The 10835-nt window shown below is 39.2% G+C and overlaps 1 protein-coding gene across 1 annotated transcript in view; it reads right to left on the bottom strand.

The window, feature by feature from the left end:
* Nucleotides 1-4868: 4868 nt before the first annotated feature.
* SCP2 (sterol carrier protein 2) overlaps nucleotides 4869-10835 on the bottom strand; it is a 15890-nt gene continuing 9923 nt past the window's right edge. The window contains 4 exon segments of the mRNA XM_009993584.1: nucleotides 4869-5218; nucleotides 6443-6522; nucleotides 7884-8013; nucleotides 8580-8689. Coding sequence (XP_009991886.1) covers nucleotides 5123-5218; nucleotides 6443-6522; nucleotides 7884-8013; nucleotides 8580-8689 — 416 coding nt within the window. The 3' untranslated portion in view covers nucleotides 4869-5122.

The following is a 10835-nucleotide window of genomic DNA, read 5'->3' as shown; positions in this document are numbered from 1 at the left end:
CGTGTAGCATCTAGAGGTAGTGGATTATAAAAAGACTCTGTGAAAAGAGGGGCCTTACGCCGCCTCAGTGGGGAAATGGAGGCACACGAGTGTCTTAACCGGCAAGGATTACCCAGCAGGACAGAACCAGTACTAGTAACCAGATTTCCCAAGTGCAAAGGTAACACACCCTCTCACCGCACTACAGATTACCTATATATGCTGGGTTTTTTCCAAGCTTTTACTTTCTCCACATCTTAACTTCTTATACCAACATATCCCAAACTTGCAATTCCTACCTTCAGGCCCACTGCTGAATTTCCATCACTGGAAACCCCAGAAAAACCAGAGGTGGAGTCAAACCTATCTAAAGGTTGCCTGACCCACCACTAAACCAAAGGCTATTCCCCAAGCATAGTATATGGACTCAGGCAACCATTGTTTCCAACCACTACAGCTTTCTGGCGCTTTCAGAGGAAAGAACTTCCACTGCAAGACTCACAGCCTAGATAGAATTAGTTGCAGGAAACCTTTCCACTCCAACTTGTGTCTCGGCACTTTTTCCTGTTCCCTTCTGATGGGTGGCAGTGGTGGCTGCAGCCTAAATGAACAAACGTTTTCAGATTTTAAAACTGAAGCTGAAGATTCAGTTTGAAATACGTGACAGCACGCCAGAGTGCTTTTGCAATGGGCCTGGCACACAGGGCACAGTGCAAGACCCAACCTTCTGCACCAGCTCCAGCAGAATACAGTCCCAGTGGTGGTCAAGGACAGACTTTGCTAACTTGAGCTTTTGTTTTTCCAAGATACTCCTGAAGAGCTCAGGGTAAGGACACATCCAGGGCCAAGCTGCAGTACACTATATTCCACTACTATAACTGGGAAAGCCAGAAAACTTACCTGAGTTACACTAAGGCTGCACAGAAGATCAGGACAGCACACAGGTAGATCAAACCCATGAGACCTGCTCAGCTCTGACTTTGTGACTAATGTCACTGTCCTGAAGAGATTATAGATTAAATTTGAACGTAATACGATAAACTCAAGTAAGAGACACCTCAGTGAAGCAGCAACATGGAAGAGAACAAAAGGTATAAGCAGACCTATTGAAGCATGAGCTTCAAGAACAGTTGCTCCACAGGCATCAGCTCACTTGTGACCAGCATGGAGTGAGCCATGAAGCATTCAGATGTTACTTGTAGTTCTGCCTTTAAAGGTAATAAAACATTCTTTATTCTCACATTTATCTGAATTAAATAAGATTCTACAGAGATACTGGCATTCCTAATGTGTCCACTGCAATGTGCTGAGGCTGTGGCTTTATTTGGAAGGAGAGAAAAAAGCCCATTAAAATTCTTTCAAGTAACTTGCCGTGATTTGCTTCAAAAAATGAATAATCAAAACACAAAGAGTGAAAGACTTTTTTGTCTCCGAAGCAGGAAGGGAAGTATTTTTCAAACCTAAGTATGCACAACAGAGCCTGGCCATGAGCCTACTGGCATATGTGCATTGATGTGAATGAACTTTCAGATGTCTGTTCTCCCACAGGACATGTACTGTTTAAAAAAAATAAAGTGCATGACTGCTTTTAATCTACCTGAAATATGGGATACAGACAGAGCGTATTTTGTACTTGCTTTGCACTATTCATGTTCCTTTTAGCCTGCTGCAGTACTAATAGGATATTTCTGTTCCTCTACCACAGTATATAACTAGCACCTCCCAGAGAACCCAGCCAGGGCCATATAAAACCATCTGCTCTTAAGTTAGCAGTGATTTCTTCTTACAGATACAGGGTACAGAACAGCTCATACTGTCACTCCAACAAATTACACTGCTGTTTATTTAAGTAATAAAGGAATTTGTTCCAAACAGTTGGAGTTTTTTTCCAGCATTTGTTCTCCACATGTGTTTTGCTTCCTCAAGTGTTGATTTTTCATAGTTAAGAGACTTTTTCCTGCCTTTTATCCACCAGGCTAATTGCATTCTTTTTCTTTTCTGTCTAACAAGAGCTGACATCCAGCTCCATGCTCTGTGGAACAGGAAGCATTGTAGTTCCTGTTCCAAGGAGGGAACAGTTTAAACTGACCTCAGATGAATTGGACATTGGGGAAATTGACAAATCCAGCCTTGTGAGTATTTGAATTTTTTTCTACTGAGGGAAGATGTAGTCAAATGCTTGTCCTGACCTCCCACATCCTGAAACCATCTCTCACCCAAAGTAGCCCTTTAACCCAGCTGCCACCAACCATGCTCAGCTGTTCACAGTTCCCTCACCTGAGCAAACTAATCTCTCTGCTGCTTACCAAGGGAACCCAGGTTACTTCCTACTAGGAGGGCTTGCTTTGCACAAAAAAAATCTACCATGAGCCACCTGCCAGATTCTCAATTCCCCTTCTAACACCTGCACTAGGCAATCTGTGTCACACTCCCCCATGATGTTATTCAAGAGGTAAATTCAGCCCCATTCCACACACAACTGCACTAACTGCCTCCCCCCTAGACTGCCTCATCAGACCACAGATATGCTCTCATTTATCCAGAGCTCTCTTGCAAATATGCCAAATTCAGAATTTCATCACAAGTTCCTATTAGTTCCTGTATTGATCAGGATAACAAAGATTTCTTGAAGTAGCATGGCTCTTTTTCCTTAAGGAAAGGAGCCATATATATTCTGACCATCAGCTTCTCTTCTAATGACTGTAATGATAAGAAAAGCAACAATCACTCTTAAAAAAGCACATAGTATAATGTGTGTAAGTGTAATGTACTGCATTGTACCTATTTCTGACTGGGCAAAACAGCAGGATTGAAACACAAAACTCAAGTTTAAAAAGCAAACCTGTATACTCCAAAACCAAAGCACTCACTCAACTTCCTGCAAGCCATATCTGCTGAGTCTGGCCTTGCTTCCAGCACTGGTTCCAACTCTGACAATTCTATTTGTTTCTCTTACAGCAATGAAACAGGTTTTACTTCTTTTTATTACAAAAATTCAAATCTGAAGGATACATAAATTTTACTAGAGAAAGTAAAGGCAAGATATACCTGCCAACCTGATATAATCTGGCTGTGAATTGATGAACACATTTATCACAGTTGGTAAAAAAACAAACAAACAAACCACAAAAAAACCAAACTACTAGGAGTCCATTAAGAAAGAACAACCTTCCTGAGCTTTAATGCCTAAAATTGAAATTTCCTCTCATGTAAACTGGGAGTCTGAGAACACTAAACCCTCTGCCTAGAGGATTAAGTGGTGTGGTTTTTTTTTTCTTTACACAAGGCCTTTGAAACACAAATTTCCAACTGAGCTCTCTGTTCAGTGACCAGCCTCTTGGTACCTTTAGCTACCCTTCTCATTCTGCCCTCAAGGAATCAAGTTGATATCACAGAATTAAAATAACACAAACTCCAGAAGAAAAGCTGATCTAAAAAAACAGAGGATTGTAGCTGGAGAAGAGGTGCTTAACACTGCTTGGTCAAGAGAGCAGAAATTAAAGAAATGTGCCCCCAGTTTTAAGAGATCTAAGAAAACACCAGTTCAAATCTAACAGTGGAAACTATCAACTAGAGAAAATAAAACCAGAAAATGCTCTTGTATCTTGAAAGCCTTTTAGCATAGGACAATAGGAATGCAGCAACAAGAAGGACTCATGGATGGCTAAAAAGTAAAGCAATTAAGAGGTATAAAATAAAACTGCAATGTACAAAAATTAATGAATAAATTGAATTTCACATGATGTGTAGGCAAGCTACAGGAATTCTTGACCAGTGCTAAAAAGCTGTTGAGGGTTCCGAAAGGGACTGGAGAAACTCATGAAATGCTATTCATGGAGAGCTGCAGATAAGGACCTGTAAGTTCTGGTTCAAATTTGTCAGCTGGAAAAAAACAAAACAACACTGGCAGCCAGGAAAGTATTCTGAGTAAGCAGATGTTTGGGCCATCTTAATATTCCTTCCAAGGTATCAACAGTCAGAAAATGTAGTGAGCTAGGTGGATTTCTGGTCAGATTCAGTACAGTTATTCTTACTGCTCAGCAATCTGCTAATCTTCACACCAGGTGAGCAGAATGATTGGCTTGAAATATCTCATTTTTATTATTATTTTAGTTAAAGCAGGGAAATCAAAGTTTATGCATGGAGTTCCTCAGCCAAGGCCAGCACACGTGAGGATGTGAGGTGTATATGCTGGACTTAGATGTAGTTTTTGGAGTATCTACTGACAACTCCTGAGGAGGAAAAAATGAAGGACTGCAGGAGCCCTTCATGACAGTCTGTATGAAATGAAGCACTAACATGAAATTCATGATTACAAATTTAAAGCAGCATCAGACAGAAGAACAGGAAAAGTATATTTAATTTTCTATTAAACTTCCAACCAGAATACATTTTCCCAAAACAAAAAAGTTAAAGCTTTTACAATTACTGATAAGAATTTCATAATGATCAACACTGGATTTTCTCAGGAGAAAACAGGCAAAATGTTGGTTATACCTCCTCTCTGCTCTCCCAGAGAACCTAATATTTTTTCAAGGTGAAGTATTATCGAATTCTGTGAATCTCAAAGCAATGTCCTAATTCCTGCTTAGTTCTGGATATTTTATTTTTTAATTCCAAAGTAGTAATAACAAAAGTATTTTATAGCAAATTCCTAAAGCCTGCTCTAAAAAAATGTTGTTAGAAATCCCCTTTATAAGACCATTTTAATTTAACCAGCAGCAAATTTGTTAGGATGGAAGTCTGAAAGCATTTGTATGACCTCCTATTACAGCTTTTTTAAAAAATGCAAATCATTTAAATGATATGTCAAACTATTTATAATCTTCCTCAGTCTCTTCCCAACTAAGCTGAACAGTAAGCAGCCTCATTCAACTCTAAGCTTTGTAAAATTTTTCACATTGATTAAAACAAGAATTTTCACAAATACCCACCATATACCATTTGTTAGTGCCTCAAGCTTAGCCTAAAAATATCTGCCATAGACAAACTGATGGAATATACTAAGAGAATGAAGGTCTCTAACCACAGGATTTCATTGAGAGAGGTCCAATCAATCCCAGCCTGCGCCATATTACTGATAAAGTTTAGTTTCGTTCTACTATGTTGTCAAGAATATCAAGTACTGTTTACTTTAATGAGCTCAAAGTTTAGCTTTGCCTGGCTGAAGTTGTAGATTCTGAAGTTTCATTGCCATGCCCATGTTCCCAGAAATCTTCAGTTTGCCTTGAAAGAATGCCTAAAAAAGAAAGAAAGATTTTTTTTTGGTAAATGGAACACAACTTATTACCCAAATGCACCCCTCCCAGAAGTTAGGGACTATTTTGTTTGTGCAGGTCCTGTCCTGCAGTCTTATGATTCCAACAGTTCCAGCAGACATTTCACATTCACCAACAAATATATTTTATGACAATAGAAGGTAGAGCAGGAATCTGTGAATAGTTATTGTATTTATGATACCTGAAGCTAATGAGGTCAGTATTGCATGTTTCCTGCATTACCATAACAATGGCTGTGTACACAAAGCAGGGCAGAATACCCACTGGTTTGGTGATGACAGTTAATGGACTAAAAGCTCAATATTCCAATTCAAGGCAGGCAATAAAGCAATGGTGGACATGCAGCAGATGCCACAACTGATTTCTTGCTCAAATCTCCCTTGGCAATTACTGGTTTTGTTACTGTTTGTAGAGCAGACATGCTGAAGACCAGTTTTTTTCCTTTCGGCATCTAAAAAGATGAACTGCATGCACTGAGACAACCAAATTGTAGATTTAACATTGTAATTGCTTCTGAATTTCCTACATGTACATTAGAACATTTCTATCATGCATTTTACCTTCAAATTTCTCCTAGACAAACTTCAGTTTGTGCAAGTTCTTATTTATCATGAGCTTACTAGATCAAAAACTTACAATATGGTTACCCAGAGCATTTCAAATTTAGAAGTGCAGAACAGCCATTTAAAATTAAGTTAAACATCCAGTATACTTGTACACTATGGCTGCTCTGATACAATGAGGAATAAAAAAACCCCAATAATCATAGGCATTCACTGGATGCCCACCTCAATTTCCATTTTTCAGCATCAAATTTACTCTTTACACTCACGCCAGGTATAAGCACAAAGCCCTCCAAAGAGAGGACCAACATTCCTCCTTTCTTAATTCCCACTGCAAACATTAGTTTCCCCCTCTTCTCTGCAAACCAAGAACTATTAATTAGACCCGATCCTGCATCACCTACAGGATGTCTGAGATAATATGGGACTGTTCAGAAGAGTAGATACTGTCTTTTTTGATTAATCTTACTTTGGCCTCCTTGTTCAGTCAAGAATTGTCATTTTTCCGATCAGCCATGGAAGTTTTGGAAGAGGGGTTTTATTTAAATTATTTCAACTTAACCATACTCAAAACAAACACACAAGTCAGTCCTCTTACCACCTCATCTCTGCCATACTTACTGTTTGAGGATTCATTTTGCCAGTCATGAGAGCTAACAGATCAGTGTCAGCCATTGTGATTGTACAATCCGCCTTCTTATCTGTAAGACAGAGTCAACTGTGAAGACTCAAACTGAGAGTTGAAAGAGTAATAGAAGTTGGGCCTATAGGTTAGCAAAATGGTACCTGAAGTACCTGCAAGGGCCATTAGAAAATACCACCAAGAGATCATCCAATAGTCAACCAGGCACCTGTGCCACAGTGTGTGGCACAGACCATCCCAACACTGCAGAGATGGACCTTCCTGAAAGGTGCTAAGCAAATTCATTCCCTAAAACCAACTAATAATCTACCTGTGATCAGACAGAACGTTAATTGCAAGTACTTCCATTTTATGAAGCTTAATTTTTCTAGTATTAAGATTAACTCAGAATAAATGTGTTTTCCCCCGTGACACTCTGAAAATGCTCATCACTGAAACTTCAGGCATTTCCTGCCCTCTCCTTCAATGGGAACATGTGCACTCTAAAAGCACTTATTTGAATTAATTCAAATCCAGAGGTTTTTAGGGTCTTCTTACCAGAAATAAGCTGAAAAATTATTTTAATAAGCTCTGAGAGAATTGTTCTTATATAAAGGGCTCAAAACTGCACACATCCTCTCCGCTGCTCCTATTATTATATGTAACTATTTGATACAACATTGCTGCGGCAGAAAACAATGCTTATATTTTTGTAATTACTCAGATCAATGAATTGCAAATCAAATCCCCTCTCATGTTTTTAATTAAAAGCTTTATGACACAGGTTCATGGATACATGAGATTCTGAGGACAGACTGTGTCTTTGGCTTTTTCTTTACATTACTAGATGCATGACTTCAGACATAAGACAAGACATTTTCATGGCAAGGGTACAAATCCTTTGCTTCCAGTACTTTTCTGGGGTGCTCCCCCACCACCCAGTCTGTCTCTCATTTATGTCTGCCTTTTTCAAAATGAAACTTTAAGTCAGCTGGTACAGTATTGAAGTCAGTCAAGTTCTTTTGCTTAATTAGCTGCAGAGAAGTAACTTGACCAGATAAACCAGCTTACTGCCCACCAGCATCTCTAACAAAGCAACTGAAGAAACAGCTACAAATTACATTTCTTTCCCAAATTTAACAAAAACCCCTGGGTTTTAATATTTATTTTTATTATGATACCTGTAGAAGTTATATTACAGATCTGTCTGGAGCCTCTAAGAAAACATGCAATTATCTAGACAGAATTCAGAGTAAGAGTAATTTAATTCTTGGTCCAAAACATCACAGATTTAAGTTTCACTAATAAGAAAAGTTTAAAATTAAGGTAGCTCTAAACCCTTTTTGCTCAAGGTCACTGTAGCTGAAACAAAATATGAATTTATAATATTTTCATTATTTTTATGTGCTTTCTGCAATGACTTAATAAAATAGCACTGACCTGAATTAAATGCCACACAGCCTTTACCATTTTTCACATCTACCACCCAAGTTGCTTCTTTCCCACCAGGACCATCTTTTATTTTGAAGGCAAAGACTCCACCAATTTTCTTGACATATTGTTCTCCTTCCTATAATGACCACAGAATATGCAAATTATTAATTTACTTCAAAATAATTTCAAAATAGATTAAGTTAAACATGAAGTAATTTTTTTAATCTTCACCCTTCCTGCTAACATCCATTTCCCTCTGTTAGACTTCATTTAAACAACCATAAAAACCCACACACAAACACAAATTATGAATATCTATATTAAAATCTATCATCTAAGAAAAATGACCACTGTCCTAACAGTCTTGCCTTGAGATAAGTATGACATAGTGATTTCTTCCTCTAATCACACTTACAAAGCAGGCAACAAACTTTCTTATGTCAGTTAGCAAGCACCTCACATACAACCTGAACCTGCCTTTACTCCAACACCCCTATGGAGGCAGGAACTGTCTGAAACAATTTAATTTAAAATCATGGCATAGTACAGAAATATTTCTGACACACTGGAATTCAAAGCTGTAACATTTGTTTCAATGAGCAGTGCAGAGGTAGTGACCAAAACTACTATATTCCCACAGGGTTTCACACACCCCCATCACAAATTAAAACCCTGTTGCTGGTAAAAGAAGTAGTCAAATACCTCTTGGAGCTTCTTTTCAATCTCTTTGAAGACCAAATGTGACTTAAACCCGTCAACAGCTGCACTGAGAGGCACAGCGGCAACACGGCCAGCGCTGAAAGGAAAAACCCCTTCGTTTACACACCTTTCATCACATGTTCAGCATTTTCAGATAATCCTGACCAGGCACAACACCAGCAAAAACTGCCAGGCTGGAACACTTTACCAGTATGGAGCAACTACATGGTATTACAAGCCAGCGCTGAAAGGAAAAACCCCTTCGTTTACACACCTTTCATCACATGTTCAGCATTTTCAGATAATCCTGACCAGGCACAACACCAGCAAAAACTGCCAGGCTGGAACACTTTACCAGTATGGAGCAACTACATGGTATTACAACAAAGCCTACTCTGATGGGCTTGACAGCTTCAGTTACCTAATTCTTCATTTCTGCAAAGACACTCAGAGCCAAGGTAAGTACAGTGATTTCCAAAGAAATGGCAATTCCAGCAGCAAGAAAAACAAGTTTACAACTATTGCCATCTCTTGGCAGCAGAATTGAAAACTGTGGTCAAGTTTGATATTGCTAAAGTGACAGAACTGCTTGAGAAATGTTGCTATAACTTATGTGTGGTACTAAGACTACCCTCTAGATGTGTGTTTGGGCAGCAACCGTGGGACTGTCTCATCTGAAGAAAACGCTTCAGCTTTGCTAATAAACTCAAGGCTGTAATAACAGGATGTAAAATTGTATGGCTGTGGAGAATAGCCATGAAGAAAGGGGCCTCCTCTATCTGTAAAGAAGTAGACAAAACAATGTAAGACCAGCTAAGGGCCAGGGCTTGCTGTGAGCAGTCCTGTGAATGCTGACAAAAATCAGAACACTTGTTTATCATGTGTTCAGTGTGTGATTGGCAACATCCTGGGAATCCAAGGTCTGTGCCAAGGGGCACATGTGAGTGCTGTTTACACTCTCTATACTCTGGTTGCTTATTCTCCATTCCTCCTGTAGAAGTACATAATGGAGCATTTTTCTCATATTAAATGATTCCATTGCTTCTCACCCTGGAGTCTGTGTCTTAACCACCACAAAAGGTGACAAAAAAAAAAAAAGCAGAGCTGTTTCCAAAATGGATCAAGTCCTGCTGTCATTTACCTTGATGTGCATTCTTGGCAGCTAATACTACAGCAACTAATTACAGGCTAGATCTGAATCCAGTGATTAAGTCTACATGCACTAGTATAAAAAAATGGTATAAGTACGTACATACGAACTTGAAATGTCACTGCCTTAATTACACAATATGCAACATCATTCAATTACACAGTGGTGTCTGAACAGATTAGCCCCACTGTTTCATTCCAAAGTCTGACATACGTTGGTGCAACATGTTGCATCAGGTATCTCCCAATGAAAAATGTCTCTGCTGAAATCCTGGTATATTGATGCATTTTAAGTGTTTTAATTCCTGTCCATCCTAGCAGCTTGCAAGACAGCTCCACAGCAGTGTTCTCCTCTCACTCTGAAGTATGATACAATTTCAAGTGCAAATTCTTTAGCCAGGACTGGACAAGTAACATACCTGAGTGCTAATAAGTACTTAGAATAGCACATGTAACACATACAGATGGAAGCAGTTCTTCATGAAACCAAACCAATAACAGTTCTAGCAGTGGGAATCTCTATTCCCATGGACATCTTGCTTTTTTTTTTTGGCAAGTCCTTAATTTCAATTAATTCATTTGAACATGGCCTGTTCTTGTTTTTTTGTTGTGGGTTTTTTCCTCTCCAAACATTAGACATTTCCTTACAGGAAATCATGTGAGGCATTTTCGTGGGCAATTTTACTCTTTTAAATAGTTTGTAACTCACAGTGCATATTGTTTACCAAGATTAAGACGTTGTATAAGTTACAATCTCTGCATATGCCTCCAGTGATTTAGGCACACAACAGCTGGAACTGCTGAGAAGTGCGAGTCTGCAGTGCAAACTAATTCTTAAAAAAACAAGAAAAAAACCAACAAAAACATTCTGAAACCCCAAGATACGGGAGCACAGCCAAGAGAAACTGAGCTTAGTCGACACCTCTCCCGAACCCACGCTTCAAGTTCCCACTGACAGCAAACCAAGACCTGCACAGGAGTGCTGGGCACGCAGCCCATTATTATGATTATTGTATCTTTCTGGTGGTTTCCAGCCCCAGCCCGAAAGGTGCCAACTTTGTGAGGCCTTCCAGCACAGCCTGCGCCCTTTCCTCGCTCCCCCAGCAGCCG

The sequence above is a fragment of the Chaetura pelagica genome, unplaced genomic scaffold (genome assembly GCF_000747805.2).
Source record: "Chaetura pelagica isolate M959 unplaced genomic scaffold, ChaPel_1.0 scaffold433, whole genome shotgun sequence".
In the NCBI taxonomy this organism is placed as follows: domain Eukaryota; kingdom Metazoa; phylum Chordata; class Aves; order Apodiformes; family Apodidae; genus Chaetura; species Chaetura pelagica.
The sequence above is the reverse complement of the archived record's forward strand: the minus strand, read 5'-3'. Positions and strand labels throughout refer to the sequence as shown.